The sequence below is a fragment of the Sminthopsis crassicaudata genome, chromosome 4, assembly GCF_048593235.1.
Source record: "Sminthopsis crassicaudata isolate SCR6 chromosome 4, ASM4859323v1, whole genome shotgun sequence".
NCBI classification, from domain to species: domain Eukaryota; kingdom Metazoa; phylum Chordata; class Mammalia; order Dasyuromorphia; family Dasyuridae; genus Sminthopsis; species Sminthopsis crassicaudata.
The window spans coordinates 400,538,706-400,563,402 of NC_133620.1; the positions used below are offsets into that span (position 1 = coordinate 400,538,706).

The window sequence follows — 24,697 nt, forward strand, 5'->3', positions numbered from 1 at the left end:
AGGATAGTATCCAAAGAAAAATGAAACTATGGTATAGTAGAAAAAGGACAGGCTCTGAAATTGGAGGCACTTTGTAAACCTTAAAAGCTTTGGAAAACGTCACACATATACACACACCTTAGGTACAGAAATCTTTTTTTGGACTGGATCTGTAATTTTATTGGGATAACAAATTCGCAGAAAGAAAACCTCTTTTGATCAAAGCAAATTGGCAACTGTCCTGTAAGTCATGGTCTTAGAAAGTTGCCTGGGTCACTGACACATGAGACATGAAGGCTGCCTCTGGGTATATCAGTCTATGCAAGTATCCAAGGCATATCCCAATATGAGGGAGGGAGCAGGTGTGATGAGAATCCTCACACCAAACTTTCTAAAGAACATAGACAAGAACTGCACAGGATGGGCAGATATGGATAGAATTCTCAAATGATGAGATCTCAGATGGATGAGGACATCTGAGTATATACGCACAATACATAAAAAGCTATATTGTATGTCACAAATATACATATATACACCAGGCAAATACACATGTTCACACATACATGCAAAATACATGTATACAAATCACACGGCCTGAAAGGACAGAGATGGTCAGGCAGTGACACAGACTCCCAGAGCTTTACACACTTCAGTGCTGATTCAGAACAAGCCCAAAACAAGGTCCTGACAGACCTCCCAACCTACACGCAGTCCCTCCACCAGCACCCACCTTGTAGCAGCGATGCTTGTACAGCACAACCAGGAATATCGTCATGACCACAATGACACTGATCATGATGAGGGTGTTTAGCACCGAGTTGAGCAAGCGCTGACCAATAGAAGGGGTATCTTCTGTAAAGGGTGTGTAGATGCTGAAGGAAAAGAGAAAGGATTACTAGTCTCCTAACTCAATCTCCCTCTCAGACCTTATCTACACCTAACCTTTTTTCTTCTTTATTTGAACTTTCTCACCCATTTTCTCCCATTACTTTCCCAAGACCTTGGCTGACTCACCATTTTGGATCAAGCTTTGTCATTCTGCCAGTAGGCCCAGACCTTCCAAGAATTCACCCAACTCCTCAGGTTAGGCAACTTCAAATTTCATTCTGTTGACTAGTCTTAGTCTAGCAGGAAGTAGCAAAATATGGGAGGCCTTCTCAAAAGTCTTTTTCTCAGCTAAGATTAAAATTCAGATGGAAGTTTCTTGAAAATAATTGTGTTTTAGAGGTAAGGTCCTGGACTCTAATCTCTGCCCTCCAATGCTACTTTTCTTCTGACACAGAGAAAATAATTTAACCCCCAAGCCCCAGTTTCCATACATGTAAAACAGGAATTGGGTTAGTTCAAAAGTCATCAAACTATTGGGAACAGATTAAAATGTAATTAGGAAATATTTAATAAAATAAATACAAAAAAAAAAAATAGAGCCTTATTTATATACGGTCAATATGCCACCTGCAGGTATAATTTAGTGACCCAGCTTCTATTTTGAGTAGGACACCATTAGGCCAGAGGCTCTTTGAGGGCTTTTCCAGTTCTAATTGTTTTCTCTCTTTCCACACTGAGGACTACAAATCTATTAGGTCCCTTTGTTCTCTCTCTGGCCCCACTCCCAACCCACTACATGCACATATGTACACCTGCACATACACACGCACACATCCTGCTAGCCTGAATACACCATACACAGGGCTGACTCACAGCTGTCCATTCTTCTCTGTATAGAAGCGAACTGACTTAATGGTTGCCACAACGACCACCATGCAGAGAGTAACCGGAACAAAGAGCATGATCACGTGCTTTGCCCCATATTTGAGCGTTAGTTCTTCTTCCTCTTCATCCTCCTCCAGGCTGCTGCTTCTCGATGAGCCCCTGCTGTCGGGGGTACACTGGTCGGCATTGCCATGGTTACACAGGCTGCCTTGGCATTTCTGCAGGAGAGTGACAGACATCATCAGGACAGTCTCTCCTCCCATAGGCCCTCAAGAACGGGGCACAAGGAGGATGAGGACAATTCCTCCTTCTTTTCATTAACAACAACAACAACAACACACATGTTCTCATTCCATTCTATGCCTGAAGGAGAGGTGCTGAGAATGCAAGATCCCTGAGCACACTGTCAATTCACAAGCACAACTGACATTGTCTTACAGGATGGAGATGAAAGAGAAAAGCAAAGAACATAGTCCCTTCTGTTAAGGAGGACATATTCTAATTCTGGAGACAATATGTAAATAACAATGACATACAAGATTGTAGCCAATGTACTATGTGGTTTGCTGATTATTTTTAAAAAGGCATTAATTTGGCAGAGTAAAAACAAACAAACAAACAAACAAAAAAAAAAAAAACCACCTCAATGGTTCTCTTCCAACAAGGAATCTCATATGTTTAAAACCATACAAGATTCCTTCAAATTTTTAACAAAGGTAACTTTGATGACTCTTTGATCATTAATGTTAAGGAGGAATAAAATCTGGACACCTCTGCTGGCCACACAGCAGACCTCTGTCACGGAGACTATCTGGCACAGTCCAGACAGATTTAGGAGCCCTTAGAGATAGTAAAACTTTCAAGATGTAATCTATTCTGACTTCTCAGAGACATTTTTTTAAAAACTTGGTTCTATATACTTTAACATATTTAACATGTATTGGTCAACCTGCCATCTGGGGGAGGGGAGTGGGGGGAAGGAGGGGAAAAGTTGGAACAGAAAGAAGGTTTTGCTAGAGTCAATGCTGAAATATTACCCATGCATATATCTTGTAAATAAAAAGCTATTTAAAAAAATAAATTTAAAAAATAAATAAAAAACTTGGTTTTTGGTCATATTCCACCAAAGTTCTAGTTAAGTGAGACATTAATGTGGGTATCAAGAGTTTTTAACCTTTAACCTATTCAAATATCATAGAATTATGGATCTGGAAGAAAGGTCACCCTGCCCAGTGGTTCTTAACTTGGGGTATGTGAGCAGACAGACCAAAAGGACAGGTGCTTCAAAGCAAGGAAAGTCAATTTGCTCAATGGGCAGATTCCCCAAGGGAAAAGTTTTTATTGTTTTCTCCTTTTTCTTAATGTAGTGCTTTATTTTTCCCTAGCTATATGTAAAAACAATTTTTAACATTCATTTCTAAAACTGAGTTCCAGATTCTTTCCCTTCCTTCCTACACCTCCTCATTAAGAAGACAAGCAATTCAATACAGGTAATACATGTGTAATCATGCAAAACATTTCTTATTAGTCATGCTATGAAAAAAAAAAACAGAGACTCCCCCTCAAAAAAAAATAAAGTAAAAACAACATGCTTCGATCTGCATTCAGACACCATCAGTTCTTTCATTGGATATGGATAGTATTTCTCATCATAAGTCCTTCAGAGTTGTCTTGGATCACTTATTGCTGAGAATAGCTATGCCATTCACAACTAATCATTTTACACTATTGCTGTTACTTTGTACATAGTACATTTTCCTTTACGTCAGCTCAGGGAAGTCTTTCCAGGTTTTTTTGAGAGCATCCTGCTTATCATTTCTTATAGTACAATACCATATTCCACCACAATTACATACTACAATTTAGTTAGCCATTTCCCAATTGGTGGGTATCCCCTCAATTTCCAATTCTTTGTCCCCATAAAAGACCTGATTATATTTTGTATATATAGGTCCTTTTTCTTTTTGTCTTTCTTTTTAAATCTCTTTTGGGATACAGATCTAGTTGTGGGAAACTGAACTTTTAGTGGGGATGGTGAAATCCCTCTTTCTCTATTTCTCCGGGCTCTAGAACCCTTATTTCCCTACTTTTACAGCAACAGAATCTTCCTTTTTGAGATCAGGCAAAACTTATCTGTGGCGTGCAGCTCACAAGGGAAGGAACTCAACATCGAGGGAAGGTTTCCTCAATAGACACATTTAGTATCCTTACTCATGGAACTGAAGATGATGTGGTTCCCACTGGAAGATGGACAACATCAAACCAACATCAGTGGAAGATTTCATATTGTTATATAGGTGCCAACCCAAACTCCAATGCTTTAAGGGAAGAAAGGAAGCACTTACTATGTATGAAGTGTTATTGTCTCTTTTGATCCTTGCAACAACCCTGGGAGATAGGAATATAAATATCTTTTACAGATGAAGAAAGTGAGACAGACAGAGGTAAAGTGATCTGCCCAGGATCCAAAGCTCTTAAGTGTTAGAGGTTGGATGTGAACTCAGATCTTCCTGACTCTAGATTTAGGGCTCTATCTACCTTGTTACCTAACTGCCTCTCCTAGCTTCATAGCAGGGGCCATATAAGTTAAGGATTCTTCACCTTTCTGTGGGTCATGGACTCCTTGGGCAGTGTGGTGAAGCCTACACACCTTTTTCAGAATAATGTTTTTAAATGTATAAAATAAGTAGGATTACAAAGGGAAATAATTAAACTGAAGTAAAGATGTAATTTTTCCTCCCTACAAGTTCATGGACCCCCTAAAATCTATTCACTGATATCCTGGGAGTTTGAGGATCTCTTAACGGAACACAAATATTCTTTAAAATACCCTCAATAAGCCAGTCCCTGTAGGCCATTTGAAAACCTCTAGGGAAAAGGAATTCATGGGCACTTCTTTGGACTGAGTGGAAATACGCTTCTTTCTACTTTCACTCATGCACTCTGGTTCTGCCTTTTGGTTTCCACTCTTGATCACAGGCACTTCCCCACTCAACGATGAGTGCCCACGCAAGGAAAGGGAATATCTCAGGAAGCAGAGGGCCTTGCGGGCTGCAGGGAGAAGGTCTGAAGCCTAAAAGTGTGGTTCTCACTTGTTCAGAGAGTGACTCCCTTTATGTGACTCCTTTCTGCCTCAGTCTCCTGATCTGGAGATTGGATTGGAACGGACAGTATTCTGTTTGGGGAAAGCTGAAATAAGTGATGATTATTGCAAATTTCCTTCTCTCTTTTTAAAAGCAAGAAATCATAAATTATATATTTTATGATAGTAGTAGTTCAGGTTTTTCAGAATGGTTTTAGGGTTGGCAAAGTACTTTCCATACACTTGATTCTCACAAGTCTGGAAAGAAAATACTACTATTGGTGTTGTTCAGTTGTTTTCCGTCATGTCCAACACTTGATGGCACCATTTGGAGTTTTCTTGACAAAGATACTGGAGTGGTTTGCCATTTCATTCTTCAGCTCATTTTTACAAATGAAGAAATTGAGACAAACAGAATTAAGTGACTTGCCTAAACTCACACAGCTATTCAAAGCTGGATTTGAACTCAGGTCAACTGAGTCAGGTCAGTAACTTCAACTCTGGCACTCTTTCTACTTTGCCACTAAGCTGCCCCTGAAATGCTATTATGACCTTCATTTTATACACAAGGCGGCTGAGACTTAGAGAGAGCCCAGAATCACATGCTATGTACTGTGTATCCATGGAGATGTTTGCATGCTACCTCTCTCATTAGAACATGAACTCCTTTAAGACTGGCTCAATGTAAATAATTGCCTCTTGGCACAGTACTGGTTAAAGAATTATTTTAAAACAAATAATTGTTCTATGATGGCTCCAAGAGTTGCATAACAAAACATTTCATTATTGCAGAGTCTGAAGGTGGAATTGGAACTCAGGTTAGTTCTGACTCCAAGTCCATTGCTTGCTCCAATCAATCAATCAACAATTCTTAATAAATGCCTACCCTGGGCCAGGTCCTGTGCTGTGTGCTGGAGAGCCAAAAGCAGAAATGAAATCATGTGTGCAGTGAAAGAAAGACTGGCTCAAAAAACAGAGGAGCTGGGTTCAAATTCCACATCTGATGTTTATTTCTATCTAGTATCTCACTGACCCTCTCTAGGTCTCCCTTTCTTTATGTAGAAAGTGAGAGGCCTAGATCCAATCATTAATCCTTGTGGTTCTAGGCCTGTGATTCTATTCTCAAAAAGCTTACATTTCATGGGAAATAACACAGATACAAACAGGTAAAAACAAAATATATACCAAGTAAAAGCTGTCTCAGTATATAGAATAATAATGGGAAAAGACATGTAAATAAGTGTGCATGTGTGTGTGTGTGTGTGTGTGTGTGTGTGTGTGCATGCACGAGCATGCTTAATTAGTAGTTGCAAGGCTTGAGCAAGTCTTTTTTCTGCTCTGTGCCTTCATTTCCTCATCTGGACTTGATGGCCTCTAAAATGTCTTCTAGCTCTAAATCTCTGCTCAAATAACCTTTTCCCTCAAACCCATTCTCCTCTATTAAACTTTCCTATTTCTGTCTAGGATATCACCATTTCTCTGGGTTGTCTCCAATTATTCATTCTCTCTCATCTTACATATTCAATCAGTTGCCCAATCTGGCAGCTTCTGTCACTACAACACATGCTAGAATTCTCTCTACTCACACAGCCACCATCTTTTACTGAGGTCCAATACAAGAGCCTCCTGACTTGTCTCTTTTCCTCAATGTTTTTCCCTTCCCAATACATGCTTTGCACAACTGCCAAACTGACATTTCTAAAGAACAGGTCTAACCATGTCTTTCCTTCATGAATAAAATCCTATGGCTCCTTATCACTCCTCAGATCAAACACAAACACTGATAAATCATTTAGCCTCTGGCTGCCTTGGTTTCCTCAATTGTAAAGTGGGGAATAAGAATAGCACCCTGGGTTATTGTAGGAACTAAATGAGATAACACTTGTGTAGCACAACTAGTGCCTGACACAAAGTAGGTGTTTACTTAAACAAGATATAATTTATGCATTGAAAGATAATCTCAGTGGGAAAAAGAGATCCCTAGGCATAAGAGAAGTCTGAGTTCCCTTCCCCCTCACCTCCTTTAAAATCTTTTACAACTTAGCCTCAAGCTATCTTTCCGGCCTTTTATCCATCACTTCACCTCCTGACTTTATGATTCAATTAACAGTCCATCCAGCAGTTCCCCACATATCACATTCTATCTCCTGCCTCCCCAGATATCTGCTATGACTAGTCGGCCTACACACCTGGAACAAGGTTCTTCCTCACCTCTGTCTCATAGAACCCCTCTTTACCTTCAAGACTTTATGCCTGAAGCCTTTTATGATTCCACCTAAATGTTAGCGCTTTCCTTCCTGAACAATCTCATATTCATTGTGTGAATTTTCTTCTGTATAGGATCACAGACCCACTGTTTACTCCTTTGTATAAAACATAAGCTCCTTTGAAATAGCGATTGCTCCATTTTTTGACTTTGTTTAAAAATGCACTGTTTTTGGCATACAGTAGGCTCTTAGTAATGCTTGTGGATTGAATAAATTGTTCTATCTCCACCATAACTTTGCTTTTAGCAGTTGTGAAAGGACTTCATGGATAAACTCAGGTCAAAAAAGGTGGGACATTGTTAACAGGCATCTAGGAAAGAGTCAAGTGAGGACCCTGTTGGATCTTGGCCAAAATGGATCTGCAAGAATTTCCATTTTTCAGCTGCAATCATACAAGCATGTTAGCAAGCTACTTAATTATATTAATAATCTAAAACCAGAGCCAGTTAAAAAAAAAAAGAGAGAGAGGGAGAAAATCCTTTGTCTCAAGTATCCTTCTTTTCCAGACTACATTCCAATCTAAATATTTAGAGGAAGAAGAGAAGGAAAGAAGCAGAGTTGATGAACAGGAACAGAAACAATCTAAAATCCACAGGCATTTAAAAAAATAAAGGTTAAAGAAATTGTGAGAATTTAATCTGGCAAGAGAAAGCTGAAGGGTAACTTGAATTGTCATACAAAGTTCAATGCAGTTTTCTATGTTCACTGAAAACAAATGGAAAAATAAAGTGGAGGAGTATGAGAGGCCTGGCAATTAATTTTAATTCAATTCAATTTAACAAGCATTTGTTAGGTGCCTACAACAATAAGGTTAAATATAGGGTTAAAAATGCCAGGGAAACAACCAGTATACTGTAAATACTTTAGTAGTTTGTTGGGCAGGTGAGGGGAGCAGAATAACAACAACAATAAAAATCACCACAACATCCATTCAAAATAACGGTCGATAGTATAAAATATTTGGGAATATATCTACCAAAGGAGAGTCAGGAATTATATGAGCAAAATTACAAAACACTTGCCACAAAAAAAAGTCAGATTTAAATAATTGGAAAGACATTCAGTGCTCTTGGATAGGCCGAGTGAATATAATTAAAATGACAATACTCCCTAAACTAATTTATTTATTTAGTGCTATACCAATCAGACTTCCAAGAAACTATTTAAATAACCTAGAAAAAATAACAACAGAATTCATATGGAACAACAAAAGGTTGAGAATTTCAAGGGAAGTAATGAAAAAAAAATTAAGTGAACGTGGTCTAGCTGTACCTGATCTAGAACTGTATTATAAAGCAACAGTCACCAAAACCATTTGGTATTGGCTAAGAAATAGACTAGTTGATCAGTGGCATAGGTTAGGTTCACAGGGCAAGATAGTGAATAAAAATAGTAATCTATTGTTTGACAAACCCAAAGATCCCAAATTTGGGGACAAGAATTCATTATTTGACAAAAATTGCTGGGAAAACTGGAAATTAGTATGGCAGAAACTAGGCATGGACCCACATTTAACACCACATACTAAGATTAGATCAAAATGGGTCCAAGATTTAGGGATAAAGAACCAAATCATAAATAAATTGGAGGAACATGGGATGGTTTACCTCTCAGACTTGTGGAGGAAGAAGGAGTTTGTATCCAAGGGAGAATTAGAGATCATTATTGATCACAAAATAGAAAATTTTGATTACATCAAACTAAAAAGTTTCTGCACAAACAAAACTGATGCAAACAAGATTAGAAGGGAAGTAACAAATTGGGAAAACATTTTTACAGTTAAAGGTTCTGATAAAGGCCTCATCTCCAAAATATACAGAGAATTGACTTTAAATTATAAGAAATCAAGCCATTCTCCAATTGATAAATGGTCAAAGGATATGAACAGACAATTTTCAGATGATGAAATTAAAACTTTCCGCTCATATGAAAGAGTGTTCCAAATCACTATTGATCAGAGAAATGCAAATTAAGGCAACTCTGAGATATCATTACACACCTGTCAGATTGGCTAAGATGACAGGAACAAATAATGATAAATGTTGGAGGGGCTGTGGGAAAACTGGGACACTGATGCATTGTTGGTGGAGTTGTGAAAGAATCCAACCATTCTGGAGAGCACTCTGGAATTATGCCCAAAAAGTTATCAAAATGTGCATACCCTTTGACCCAGCCATACTACTACTGGGCTTATATCCCAAGGAAATACTAAAGAAGGGAAAGGGACCTGTATGTGCCAAAATGTTTGTGGCAGCCCTTTTCATAGTGGCTAGAAGCTGGAAGATGAATGGATGTCCATCAATTGGAGAATGGTTGGGTAAATTATGGTATATGACTGTTATGGAATATTATTGTTCTGTAAGAAATGACCAACAGGAGAAATACAGAGAGGCTTGGAGAGACTTACATCAACTGATGCTAAGTGAAACAAGCAGAACCAGAAGATCATTATACACTTCAACAATGATACTGTACGAGGATGTATGCTGATGGAAGTGGATATCTTCAACATAGAAAAGAGCTAATCCAATTCCAATTGATCAATGATGGACAGAATCAGCTACATCCAGAAAAGGAACACTGGGAAATGAGTATAAACTGTTATTTTTACCTTCTGAATCCAATTCTTCCTGTGCAACAAGAAATTCGGTTCTACACACATATATTGTATCTAGAATATACTGTAATATATTTAACATGTATAAGACTGCCTGCCATCTGGGGGAGGGGGTTAGGGGAGGAAGGGAAAAAAATCTGAATAGAAGTAAGTGCAAGGGATAATGTTGTAAAAAATTACCCATGCATATGTACTGTCAAAAAAAAAGTTATAATTATAAAATAAAATAAAAATTAAATTTAAAAAAATCACCACAACAGCAACAATTATAATAATAAACATTTAAATAGCATTAGCCTTGTTCCAGGCTCTGTGCCAAGAGCTTTACAATTATTATTTCAGTTGATTCTCACCCCAGAGAAAAGTGCTATTCTTAATCCCATTTTAACAGATGAGGAAACTGAGGGAGGCAGAGGTTTAGTGACTTATCCAGGCTAACATAGCTAGGAGATGTCTAAGGTTGGATTTGAACTTAGCTCTTCCTAATACAAATCCACAGGCAAATTCCAAGTCAAATACACTATCCATTGCCTCAATATAAAACATGATGCAAATATTTATTAATAGTCTCATTTGTTCTAATTTGTAAGTTAGCCAACAAAAAGTTTAATCCCAGGCTGGTTTCCTTTTGGCATCAATTAATTTCTGGGCTTTTCCCTTCTAATATCCATCAGCATCATCAGTGCTTTCTCTGGGAATCAAGACCATCTTAACATTACTCTGAACAAAGTATCATCCTGAACAGTGCATAACTGGGAATATATACATAACTGTATAGCTATAAAAAACATATTACACATTTCAATGCCAAAGACAAAGTGCATTTGAGAAAGCTTATGATTTTGGTTTATCCACATTTTTTTGTTGCCTCTTCACCAGTATTGATCATCTAGAGATGATAGTAAATTTCTGGTCTGAGTTTTTAAAGGCCAACCACCCTAGGAAAATTGTTTAAAAAACCTACAAATAGCCAGTCCACCTGCATGGGCCTACCTCTTGGATCTCCTTGTCCCGTTCTTCTGTACAGATCCCTTCATGATAAGACCGTGCTGGGGGGCTCTCTGTTGACATGAGGGATGTCCTCTCATTGCAGACTTCCTCTTCACTGTCTGAATTCATGAATGTGATCATGGTTCACCTCCTGGGAAGAGTCTGAAAGGGAAGGCACAAAGAAAATCCTTAGAGGCCAATGGGAATTGCAAGAAGATACAAGATTACAGGGGCCAGAAGGAGCTGGAAAAATGCTAACAATCTCAGATATAATAGAACAAACACATTTTAAATATCTGTAATAAAAATGTCAAATCCAAAAACTCATGTAAAGGAACACTAAAAGAGATTACCTATTTATTGTTCTGAATGTGTATTAGAATTGTCTATCTTAGTGTACCTAAGCCATAAGCACAGACCCCCAGAGAAGGGATGTTCAGCTCTATCTAGGATGATTAAATAAATTATCTCAGAGAGGCAAGGGAAAAGACACTCTAATATCTACTTTAATGAAAAAAGGAGTTGTTAGATAAACTCTTAGGCTTACCCTCAACTGCTGACATCTAAATGAGGACAAGGAATGCCTTCTTTTCTCAGATCCACAACAGAGTCCTTGCGTGATTCTCAAAGAAAGGCATCTCTTTCTGCAAACTAGCCTAGAGTCCCCAATCTAAGTGACTGGCTTGAAAACCCATGCCCTAAAAACTCGGAACTCAGCATCCTTTCTACACTGCCTCACTTTCATTCTCAAGTAGGGTTCCAGGGAAGGGAAAACACATTTATTACAGACCTACTATGTGCCAGACATTATGCTAAGAGCCTCATAAATATTATCTCATTGGATCAACAAGCCAAAGTTGGCTGATGGCTCATCAGATGGTGGTTTAATACACTATGAAGTTTTACATTATAAAAAAGTTTATTCTTTGGTTTCAGGAATAAGTTAATCATTAAGTTATTATCTTTCCTACTAGTGTTTAATCAAAAGCATAATTCTTTCAATTTCTTTTAAACCCCAGATACTTAAGAAAGGTTGGTGACAACTCCATTCTGAAACAAAAGTCTGTTGTTTTTACTGACAACTCTTCCAATGATGCTCTATGGCTGTGAAATCCATGGAAATTTGGTGTCTTGAGAATTAAACTTGGAAGTCACCCTTAAACTTTTTTGCAGTAACTAGAGGAAGCACATGGAGGTAGGTGAACCACCAAAATTATGAAGGAATCTGCAGATTAAAAAATAATACTAATAAATTGAGAACTGCTGATGAAGGTAAGAATGCACAATCTTTCATGTGAATATTGTTTCTTGGAAGAGCTTAACAATACCCTTCCTCTTCCATCACACTCTGAAACAGCATGTGTGAAAGGAAAGATGGAAAAACATTAACAAAGACTCTTGATTTAAGATTAAAAATGGGAAGGGAAATGAGAGAATGAGCTACCAAAATAGGATAAACAAGGGAACAGGCACAGGTAGAAATGAATCTCTTTTGTTCTGAATTTCTGTAGTTGGACCCCACCATCTTCAGTAAGAAGCCTTTCTTGATCTTCCCAACTGCTCCTGACCTCCCTTTCAAAATGCCTGATTTGTTTGTATTTATTCACTTAAAATTCAAGCTATATATGTGTTTACATATACATCTCTTCTATTTCATTCTTTGTACTCATGTCCTCCCCATCTGGTACATTGGTGATGTTTGATAAATACTTGTTGACTGACTGATAGTCAGCAAAACAAATTCTGGCTTGATACCTTTGAACTTCTTTGTTTCATTACATATCAGATCACAATGGCAGGCTTCTAAATGGGGTATATGCTCACCATGCAAGTTCTTAAAATGAGATGTTTTCTTTTTTTTTTTCCCTCTGTATCTAGGAACCAAAATCATCTGTGTGCAAGACACTGTGCTTTGTACTAGATGTCATCATTCCTGAGCAACCCATAGGAAACTAGGAGTGGGAGAAAGGACACTTTATATGTGAAGGCAAAAGCCTGCTCTAGACAAGTCAAATGTACCTCTAGTCTTCAGAGGTGAAGAATTGATGACACTCAAAAGTTCTTCCTAGGTTTAAATCCTATGAGTGAAAGTACAGGGAAACCTCAAAATATGTGGTAGTATTCTCTTTCCTGTCCTACCCTACTTTCATTCAATATAAAGTATAAAATGTGTATCCCAATCTTTCCCCTGAAATTATATACATACATGTATTCAAACTGCATTATATACACATACTACATATGTGTATATGAATATATAAATATACATGTATAGAAACATAAATGACATGTTATATACATGCAACCTGGGCTTCTGGTATGTTTTACATCATAGTATAAGCAAAAATGGATTTGGAATTGGAGATATCTTTGGTTCAAATGTGACTCTGCTACTTATTATATATATATATATATATATATATATATATATATATATATATATATATATATATATAAATGTGACTCTGCTACATATATATATATATATATATATATATATATATATATATATATATATATATATATATATATATATCCTTGGGTGAATCATTTAAATCTCTCTAGGCCCCAGAAACTACACAGGTTAGTGTCTCTAAGGTCCCTTCAAGATCTAAATTCTATGATCCTATCATACTGTAGGATTTTTCTGGTGTCCTCTCACTTGTGACTATTAAAACATAATATCATGCAAAGAATTAGAGCTGTGGGTAAGCAGAAAGACAATGGGGGGGGAGACAACTCATGGCTGTTCCATGCCCATATCAAACTCACTATATCTCATGTACTTACCAGGACACATCTTTCTCCCTAAATCTACTCCCTCCTCCAGTCTTCTCTATTTCTGGTGAAGGTCCCAGTATGCTTCTAATAAACCCCCATATCCAACCAGCTGCCATGTTTGGAGGATTATAACTCCATAATATCTATCTGTTCTCTTTTTTCCTTTCACATCTAGATTCAAGCCCACCTTTACATCTCTCTAGACCACTCTTGGAACCTAACTGAATCCTCTCCTATTCTTTCTCTGTCAAATCCACCTTCTACTTCTGCTAAAATGATCTCCCTGAAGTGCAGGTCTGACCACATCACATCACTGTTCAAAAACATTTCATGCTACCTGACTGCCACTAGAGTAAGTGTCAATTCAGCTTAGTAGTTAAGGACCTTTATAAATTGGCTCTACCTGCCATCAAAAGATGTCTAGCTGAATCAACACCTGGTGCCCTCTGGAGAGAAAAATGTTAAAGGCTAGTGAAGGACTTCAAGCATGGGGAAAGGAGGTAGAGCTGGTCTCTCACTAGTTGAGTTAGCCAGGGAGAAGTCAGCACTTTGTAGTTTTCCCAGAAAAGGAAGCTTTTCCCTGTGGGAAAGCACCAAAAATTTTAGTAGGTCCTTGCTGAGTCCCTTGCTGAGTCTACCTAGCCACAGCTAAGTATTTTGAAGAATGAAAGGGAGGAAAACCCCAGCATTAGGGGCTGGAAATCTTGTCAAGGGCAAGGACAAGGCTTTGTATCCCTAGCTCCTGTCACAGTGCTAGGCACACCGTAAGCAGTGAGTATCTTGCTTTCCAAGGTACAGTTAAATTTTCCACGGTGCTCAGAAGTCCTTAGAGAAAAAGTTCCTCAGAAGGTGTACAATTTATAAACAAGTCTGCCAAGCAACACCACATGATGTTTGTCCACTCCAAGTTTGCTGATGTAATTGGGGTGAGGGTGGGGAAATCTGTGGTTCCCAAACAAGTGGGGACAAGACTGTGTAACTGACACACCTGATGGAGGTAAAGTGATATCTAAATGAGGAAATGAAGGTTCTAGCCAACTCCTCTCTCCCAAGGTCCTTCTGCAAAGACCATTTATTTGACTTACAGAGGCAGCAAGCTCTCGTTACTTGACACTTTCAAAGCTAAGGTAGGGCCAGGTGATAGAGGGCTGAGTGGAGGAGGGGAAAAACAAACAAATCAAGTCTGACTAGGGCACCCAGAGATATATGGGGAAAGTCTCCTTCCCACAGTAATCCAAACTACCCAGCAGAATAAGAACATTTTTTGCTGAAACTTACTTGGGCCCTGGGAACCCTTTTAAACAAATATCTATAGAAAATACCTCAGTACTGGATCTCATCATTCAGGTGTATGTGGCTGAAAAAGCTGAATGAGCAGATCTGGCAGAATTGTCCCTTCTGACTTGAAGATTTTCAGCAAACCTGCTTAGGCCAGCAGTTCCTTGCAGTTAGAATGAAACCCAGTGACCCACTTTCTTCTGTATTTCTGTTTTATTTAGACCCAAAATGAACCTCATGGAGGAACATAAAAAGGTCTGCCCTTAAATCTGAAGGCCAAACAATGTGGGACTGGCAACATATCAAAATTACTATGGAGAGAAGCAGTGTCTTATGGGAAATGTAAATTATTGCTCTAAAAGCAAATGAAGAGCCCTGGATATTAAGTACTTATACAGTCTGCAGCATAGGGAATAAGTTTGAGGCACCCTCTTTATTTAAGAAAGAAAACAAAAACAGCCCAGCTTAAGTTGGGTGGTGTGGTGTGGAGGAGGAGGTACAAAAGGTACAAAAACTTTTTATGCTCTCAAACAGCAGCCATGGTAACCTCATTACATAAGAAATAATCACTGCCTTGCCTTTAGGAGCATTTACTTTGACTAAAGGCTGTCACTGTCCTTAGAAACTGAGCATCACCTCCTTCCATAACCTTCATCAACCCAGCACCAAAGCTTGTTCTTGGCTACCATCTATCAAGTCACACATGGCTGAGTATACAAAAAACCAACCTGGACAACTGCTCTTCCCTCAACTGGGCTGCTGAAAGTGGCTCTGGCCAAGGGTGGTGGTTGAACCTGGACTTCAAGGTTAGATCCACAGTACAACAGCTCTGTTAGCCCTTGTAATGAAACACTCCTGCGGCAGCCATCTGCCCTGGTCCATCCCCTGAGAGCCAGCTAGGCTAGGAAGGCTTTGGTTGTTAGGTAGGAACAGGCTGAGTTAACCCCCAGGGGAATCACAAGGGCTCCACTGGCTTACTACAGCAGCCAACTATCCTATAGATCCCAAGCAGTCTTCATTATGGTTTCTTTTCTTGTCTTGTGTAAAAAAAAAGTCTTGTCTATACTTTAAAAATAAAAGGTAAACACATTCCCCTCACTCCAGTATTGTATTGCAATTTCCTAGTGCTATAAGCATTCCTTAAATGTCTGCTGGGACATATTCCAGACATAAAAAAGAAAATAACTTTGTCTCTATCCTTAAATAGACTACTAGATTCTAAACTCCATAAGGATAGAGACCAGAGCATTGGCTCTGAAGTCAGAAGACCTGTGTTCAAATCCCACCTCCAGCACTTCCTACTTTTGACCACAGGCAAGCTTGGTTTAACCCTAGGCCCTGTTTTAGCTGCACTTTGTAACAGTCCCAGTGCTCTGCACAAAGCAATCCTTTAATAAAGGTTTGTTGTTGTTGTTGTTGTTGTTTTTCCATTCTGATGGAGGATGGAGGGAAAGGGGCTCTTGAGACCACATGCACATACAACTAAGGACATGAAAACACCCAGAAGCCAACATTCCAAAGTCCATCTGCTCCTCTAGGCTCTCCCCACACACACACACACACACACAATAGGCAATAAGGAAACATAATGGATTTCTTTCTTTCTTTTTTTCCCCCACAACTGGAGATATTTGTAATACAAGTGACAGAAACCAATGAGGAGTGGACACACATCAGCAAATAGAAGAAACATGATGGGTCCCTGGAGCATTGCTCTAGCTTAGAAAATTAAGGGCTCTCTGATTTACAAAATTAAAATAGCTGGTGTTGATATAATGATTTAAAGTTTTCAGGGTACATTATATACTTCCTTTTCAATAGCCCTGTGAGCTGGGTGCTGATTTTTATACCTGTTTTGCAGATGAAGCCCCCAAAGTCCACTGAAACCATAAAATGATTTGCTCAGGGTCACTTCTCTAGTAAAGTATCTAAGGCAGGGTCTGACCCAAGTTCAGGCTTGATCCCACAGGAGATAAATTTTGTATAATTAATGACTTTAGCCACTACCTCATCTCTATTAGATTCATCTACCCTTCCAGAAAGACATCATCTCCTCAGTTACTAATGAGCTCACCAGGTTGCAGGCTGAGAGCCATGAAGAATCCCTGAGATAACCTAGTCCAAAACTTTTACTTCATGTATGATGATGAAACTCAGGCCAGAGAGGTTTTAACTATCTGAAGTCACCCAGACAGAAAGTGGACCACTACAAATAGAGTAGTTTTCCCGATATAAGATACTGTCCCTTCACTTGGTATATGGCTTCCATGAGGATTTCTTCAATTTACATCCTCCTCTCCCACCTACTTCAAGTCCTATTCATGATCTACCTCTCCTCCTCACAGCACTTCTATAGGGACACTAAAATGCTGAGCCCCTGGAGGTGGGCAGCAGGCCTTCCTTAAAGGATCTTGGAATGAAAGAACATGTCTATGGATCCAATGTTCCTGTATCCTAACGATAGCAACTCTGGTGAGATGGATTGCATGGGAATATCCAGGTGGCTGCTCTCATTACAATCACATTAAGCAATATGCTCCTTACTGCTATATTATCTTTGATATTCCAAGAACTATCTCCCTGTTAGAAAGTTAGACTATTTCTAACTTCATTTGTCACCTGTGAAAGACTCACTGAAGAAGATGAGGCTCCCAGAAACAGTCAAATCCCTGATTTGTTTATCCAAGGCCCTGGCGGTCATCTACAGTCATGAAATCTCCTTAAGGATAGAGACTGGTCCTGTGATTTCACTTAGTATAAAAAATTGACCAGTTTAGGAAACTCCCTCTTCCAATGCAGGACATTGCTTTCTCTGCAATCTGTAGTCTTAAAGAAAGTTTCCCAGAGTGAGAGGTTGAGTGACTTGTGCAGGGTCACAAAACCAATCTGGGTCACAGGTGCTCCACAGCTGGTTAGCTTTCTAATTAGTAGGCTCTGGTGCCTCTCAGTGAGCTCCCATCTTTTTTGATGGTTCTGGGTTACAAAAAGCCCAGATGCTTTGAAAATGGTGACCTGCATTTCTGGTAAATGCTAGTGAAGGATACATTGGCTTACTTTGGATATATATGATAAAATACTTAAACACTGGCCTACTCCAGCAGCTTCTGCATCTGGGATGGGGAGACCTCTTTTCTAGAGATGCTTTCAGATCTTTTGTTCACAGCTTTAGAGCCTGGAAGGATCTGGAAGGATCCTTAGAGGTCACTGAATCCACACTCCTCATTTTGCAGATAAGGAAATTGAGGCCCATATAAGTCAAGGCTATACACCCAAGGTTAGTAAAAGTGGCAGTTAATGTCTGAATTCAGGATCTCTGACTCCAGATCCAACTACTTCCCATCTTTCATCTATTTGTTGCCCTCTAGAACTTCTTAGTTGCATTCTTTTTAAGGCAAATTTTATCACGGCCTGGAGTCTGAAAATGAAAGGACTATCTCAGAAGAAATAAGGAATCAAAGGACCTGGAGCTGGCAGGGGCTTTAGAGAGAATTTAGTCCCAAATCCTTCATTTTACAAATGAAGTAGCTAAGTTCTACAGCAGACAAAGCACTGGACCTAGAGTAAGGAAGACCTAAATCTGGTCTCAGATACTAGCTGTGTCACCTTGGATAAGTCACTTAACTTTGGTGTGCCTCAGTTTCCTTATCTGTAAAATGGTGATGATAATAATAGCTACTTCCCAGGGTTGTTAAGAAGATAAATCATGTATTTGTAAAGGACTCTGCAAGCTGTAAGTGCTATATGGATGCTAATTATTAGCAATAAGTGCTAACTGTTATTATGAAGAAAAGGTGGCCTCTGGGAATGATGTAAATTATCTAAAGTAAAACAGCTAATGACAGAACTAGACTCTAAACACAAATATCCTGAATTCCAAGCCTATGTTATTTCCATTACTACACTATCATCACCTAAATAATATCTAAATTCCCTTCCAGTGTTAACAATCTATAAATCCATTAAATGTTCCCAAAAAAGATATTGTGTCATCTGCCATAATGAGGGACCTGATTTAGAGGATCCCCAAGGTCCCTTTTAACTTTGACATCCTATGATTCTCAGATTCTAAATTCTTCCTGCTCATCGATTTTAAATGGCTGTTTGTTGTTGTTACCATGGATTTTGCTTGACCAGCATGGATTCCAATGAATTGACCCTTAATATTTAATAGAAAATTCTTGAATCTTAGGCCAAAATTAGCAAATCTTGAGGTATTAGGGAAGCTCACTCAAGCACTTGCAAAAACATGTCCTGTGCAGCTGTAAAGGGAGCTGTAATAGTGCTTACTTGGGCAGGTATCTGGACCATCATAGCTGCAGAGTATACTCTTCCCCCAGACCATGAAATCTTTTGAAGAGTAAGGAAATCTTGCAGAAGCAGTTGATGTTCTATATGCCCAGAAATAACTAATATTTATAATCTGGAAACCCTAATTCCATCTTTAACCCCAATTCTGCCCATCTCCATTTTTAACCCTATTTCTGTCTTTATCAGTAATCCTATTCAATCTCAATTCAACAAACATTTATTTGTTAAACTACCATGTAACAGGCAGAAAGCTAAGGTACAAAGGATACCAAGGCAATAAACAAAAAGGGCTCCTGACCTCCAGATGTCTTGATATTGAAAGATGCACAGAAAGATCAGGAATATCATTGGACATAAAAAGGTACTTGGCTTTCAAAATATTTTAAAATCCCAATCCTTTTAGCTTCTTAATAAACATTTTTTTCAATAGGAAGCCATTTTGGTTGTTAAACTGAATCAACATAAAGAATCATAGGTTAGTTACACAGCTGGAAGAGGCCTTAAAAATCATCTAGTTCAGAGATATCAAATACCCAAAGCATGGGGACCCTCAACACTCCCTGAAAGAACAAGTTACAAAATGTAACTGGGAAAATATTTATCAAAATAAACAAAAATACAGTAAGACACAATGTTATTTAAAAAAAAAACAAGTCAACATGTAACTGCCAGTAATTCTTACGTATGGATTAGTGGTCCATTTTTATTTGAGTTTGAGGCCATTGAACATTGAATAAGAATATTTATTAAACAGCAACTATGTGCCAGGCTCTGTGCCACATTCTGGAAAGATAAACAAAACATTTTCAATCCTGAGGAGTTACATTACACTGAAGGAAACAATATATGAAGTACAAAGTACAAAAAAGATAAATACAAAGAAACTGAGGGAAAAGGGGGAAAATTCACTTCCCTCATTTTATAGATGAAGGGTCTGAGGACAGCTGGGAAGTAACTTATTAAGAAAAAAGTTAATAGAAAAAAATGGTTGATAGAAAAGTGAGAATTGGAACCAAAATCCCTAAATCCTAATATTGTGTGCTACTCTACTCAACTCACTGAGCCACATTGGTACCCTAGTTTCTAAAAAACATTTTATTTTAAAAATACTTTGTGGCATAGTCTGAGTAAGACTGTTTTGAGATCACAACGCAGAAGTGATGACAGTAACATCTGGTGAAAGAAAGAATGGAGGAGAAAGAAGACAAAACACCTGAGTTCCAGACTCGGCCATCTAGCTTTGTGATCTTGGGCAGATCTTCTTAACAGATCTGAAACTGAATGTTCCTCATCTGCAAAATGGCATAATGATCTCCTTGCTCTTAGCTCTTGGGGTTGTTGCTTTAAATAAGATGTATGAAAGCTCTAAGAAATACATGATGCAATGAATTATTCTTAAGAAGCAGTCAAGGTGGGATGATTTTGGGAGTATCCTGCCTGAAGGAAATTAAGCGGGAGGGAGTACTGGGCAGGAATATGGAATAAAAGGCTAAATGGGGTTGATAATCAACCCTGTGTCCTCAGGAAAACATAAAAGGGAACCTCTGGGTATTTTTCCAAAAACAAAGGAACAGGGGACTGACCTTTCCCAAGCAAAACATGCAAATTGCCATCTCTAGGGAAATTAGTATTTCCAGTCCAAATGGCAAAAACTTTCCTGGAGAATAGCAACTCACTATCAGAACCTCAAACAAAAGTCATAATAACTCCTCCACTTAATTATAGATATTCAACTCCTTGAAGATCTCTCTGCAAGACAACCTGGCAGAAGAAAAAAACTGGATTGGAAGAAAAGATGCTGAGGTTCTTTGGATTATCCATGCAATACACAATTGCCCATCTGTTTCACCACTGGGTTCTCAGTCTGCCTTTAGAGGAGCAGAAATAATGTATTCACATGATTACAAATCACTCTATCCTCACTAACTCATGACATGCATTTCAGAAAGGGAACTTGAATCTCATGTCAATGACATAATCTGTGCAGTGATTTTAAATCTGCCTTGAAATATCAAGCAGATGGAGACAGTCTGGGCACTCAAGGTTCTAGAAAAAGCACAGGCTATATATGCATGAAGGATTTTTCCAGGAGAGACAATGAACTGTACGACCTGGGCTTCTTAGTTCTGAACCAAGTCTGCTCTCCTAGCTGGCTAGGTACAAAGAATGAGGCTGCTCAGTGTCATCTAGAAAGTTGGAATTACTGAATGGCAGAAAAAAACCTATTAGTTTACATATAAAAATAGTAAACGTGAGCAAGGTGTTGTGGAGAGGGGTCCCAGAAGATCAACACTGCCTAACAGGCTGAACCAGATTAAAATGTAATTACAACAAAAAACCAAAAAGATGACAAAACAGATACCATTTACATTTTAAAACTTACTAAATATGGGACTTGAGAGGGTTGCTGTTCAGTGATCCCCTTTCTACTTGAGTTTGACACCACTGGTACTGGAAAGGGTCCCAGGAGTCAAGAAAGCAATTGTTTAAATCTTGCTAGCTGTGAGGGGGGAAACCCACCTATTGGCAAGACTCTGGCCAAGTACAGTAATTCTTATTGTCCTCCCCCTGCCCCCTCCAGTAATTCTCTAAGGCAGTCAATGGGGGGTGGGGGGGGGGAGGAAGAAGGGCGGGAAGCCACTATCTGTGTGAGGGGAAGAAAAGTCTGCACCAGGATTTTTTCAAATCCCATGTCTGAACATTGTGTTTGAACATATGGAGAGATTTATGGGTGAAGGAGACTACGACATTGTCTAGTTCAATTTCCTCATTTTACACATGAAGAACCTTTTAATTAAGTGTTGTGTTCTGTGTAAGATTTCACAGCAATAATAATCTAGAGGCCATCTAGTCTAATCTCCATGTTTTATGGATGAGGAAACTGAGACTTAGGAAAATCACGTGACTTGCCCAAAATATGCAAGATTATGCAAATTATATAAAAGTGTGCAAAATTACAATATTTGAATATTCAAAGATACAATTTGAACTCTGATCTTTTAACCCCAGAGCTGTCTATCCACAGGTCCTCTGCTGCCAAATCTAACATCCTTTCCACTCTATCTTCCTCAGAACAAACCTGAGGGGCAACACTGTCCCTAACTAAAAGGCCCACATTTACATCAAACCTACTTCCCTTTTCTCCACCACACTCCGGGTGTAACTCCAGATGCACAAAATGACTCTCTCGGTTTGCAAACGTAATCAATCATTAGACAGGGATGGCCCCGAGCCTATGTGGACTGTAAGTATTTTAAAATAAAGTTTTTTTTTTTTTTTGTTTTTTTTTAAGAGTTACAGAAAACAAAGCAAAGCGAGTAAAGCAGAGCCAGTTTCCGTGCCCGAAGCCGCGCTCCGCTGGCTAACATGTATCTATATGTTGGTAGAGGACTCATACAGTGAGAGTATCAGTGAAGCTTAAGATTATTTTTCATTGCAGAACTGCCTTTGAAGACAGGCGCTCCCTCTGCACACGAACCCCCGGGCGGCGGCAGGCCGCGTTTGCCCGGCGTTGCAGGCCAGTGAGGGAAAACGGCAACACACAAGGCGTGATGAACAAACTCAACCGGTTTTCTTAACGGAGAGGAAGAGGGGATGCTCCGCCAGTCCGAGGGCGGTCAGGTGCGCGGCCCCTTTAACTGCACACCTTAGCCGGCCGCTGAGAGAGGCGCCTAGCAGGTGGGCCAGAGGAGACCGGGGCGGCGGGCTCCCCTCACACCTGGGGGTGGGGGAGGGGGCTGAGCAGTCCGCCCCGCGGCGTACGGGCCTGGCACTCACGCTCCCCGAAGCGGAGACTCCCAGGCCTGCGCGGGGATGCAGAGCTGGACCCTTGGCGCCCGGGGAGCGGCAGGTAAAGGGAAACGAGAAATGACAGCAGCCGGGAAGCGCGCGCAGCCGGCATGCCTCGCCCCCCTTCCCCGCCCCCAGCCCCGGTCCCGGGCCGAGCACGCGCGTGCGCGCCCGCGCCCGACCCCGGGGTGCCCGCTCCTCCTGAGGGCGGAGAGCGCTGCTGGGGGAGGGGCGAGGGCTTTCCCGGGCAGGGGGCTGCCGCCGTCAGTCCCCCACACCCCCGGCCAAACTCACCTGCTCCCAGAGAAGCGCCCCGGCGTTGTTTACCTAACTCTCCGGGTAACGTAGTCAGCCCCAGCCCAGGGCTGAGGCACCACCTCCGGCCCCGGCCCGCCCCTCCCGCCACTAGCCGTCCGGCTGCGCAGCGCCCATTGGCTGATCCCCAGGACACCGCCCAGAGACGGGGGCGGGGTCATCCCGGTTCATGGGCCAATTGCAGCTAGAGGCAGGGCGAGAGCGCGGCCAATGGACGATAGGCCTCGAGGATGCCCGCTTCCTCGGTGCGGTGGGTTGCTGCGGGAGACTCCAGTTCCTGCGTGAGTGAGGGTGGGGCGCCAGACCGGGCAACAAGTGTCTGAGGCTTTTCAGCGGGTGCCATGGCAAGCCCCCGCTCGCACTGAATCCCAGGACAGAGGGCTTAGCACACAGCAGGCGGTTAATAAAGGTTACGGGACAGACAGCTGGCCGGCGCAATGAATGGCGGGTAGAGAGCCAAATCTTAAGACTCATTGTCATGAATTCAAATGCGGCCTCAGACACGTCCTAGCTGTGTGACCCTGGACGAGTCACTTAATTCTGATCGCCTCGGTTTCCTCTTCAGAAAAACGAACCGGAGAAGGAAATGGCCGGCATCTTTGCCAAGAAAACCCCAAAGAGGTCACGAAGAATTAGACAACTCAATAGACAAGAAATAAAGTTGATTACTCAATGGTCCCCGAATCCAAACCCCACCTTTTGTAGATGAGTCCGGTGAAGTTCAGGTAACACAGGATGCAAAACCTAAGGCAGGATTTGAACTCAAGACCTGCCCCTCACTGCCCCTAAATCAGTGGTCCCCAAACTTTTTAAATAGGGGTCCAGTTCACTGTCCTCAGACTGTTGGAGGTCCGAACACTCTGTCTCCGCCCCCTTAGCCCAGTACCGAAAATGTTCGTTCCGAAGTTTAGGTCAATGTCACTTCCGGTCTGATTTGGCCATAACCCCTCAGGCGGCATAAACGTCCTCAGGGGGCTGCATCTGCCCCACGGGCAGTAGTTTCAGGACCCCTGCCCTAGGTGGTCGTTAAAAGTAGGCAAAAAGTAATGAATCAGTTTGTGTCTGGATATAATGTAGATTAAAACTATTGAATAAAGAAAATGGCAAGATGCTTAGTTTGTGCTCTAAGGAGGGCAGTTAATCACTTTTTAGTACTCTTAGTATGTGACATCTTGTAATGAAATCTAAGATTTTGAAATAGGAAATTTTATCTTTTGAAAAAAATGGAAGAGAAAAACTACACGAGTATTAGTTACCTGATACCTGAAAAGCCAGATCTGCCGTAACACGACAGCTTGATACCTTGAATGGTTCCCATGTTACCCACAAAGCCTAGACTTGTAAAGGTTAGAAACAGGTGAGCTCACCAACAGCAAGATTCTAGAAATATCTATCCAGGCTTCTAGCATAGAAGCCGGCTCATTCCTGGCCTGGACATTGACAAGGAAATGGTGAAAGTGACAGAGACAATACTAACCTGGAATGAGATCGTCAGAGATGAGGGATTATTTATAAAAGTTTGTCCATATATAATAATATATCTTTATATATACAATACATATTCAGTATCTCCAC

The 24,697-nt window shown here is 40.2% G+C and overlaps 1 protein-coding gene across 2 annotated transcripts in view; it reads right to left on the reverse strand.

The window, feature by feature from the left end:
* PSEN2 (presenilin 2) overlaps nt 1–23,225 on the reverse strand; it is a 39,301-nt gene extending 16,076 nt beyond the window's left edge. For both annotated transcript variants that reach the window (XR_012481335.1, XM_074262599.1), the window contains exons 1-4: nt 23,102–23,225; nt 10,655–10,813; nt 1,684–1,913; nt 713–854 (exon numbers count right to left, since the gene is read on the reverse strand). Coding sequence is in view for 1 of the 2 variants with exons in the window: in XM_074262599.1 (XP_074118700.1) it covers nt 713–854; nt 1,684–1,913; nt 10,655–10,792 (510 nt within the window). In the remaining variant the exon portion in view is untranslated. The remainder of the gene's footprint in view (nt 1–712; nt 855–1,683; nt 1,914–10,654; nt 10,814–23,101) is intronic.
* Nucleotides 23,226–24,697: the final 1,472 nt, after the last annotated feature.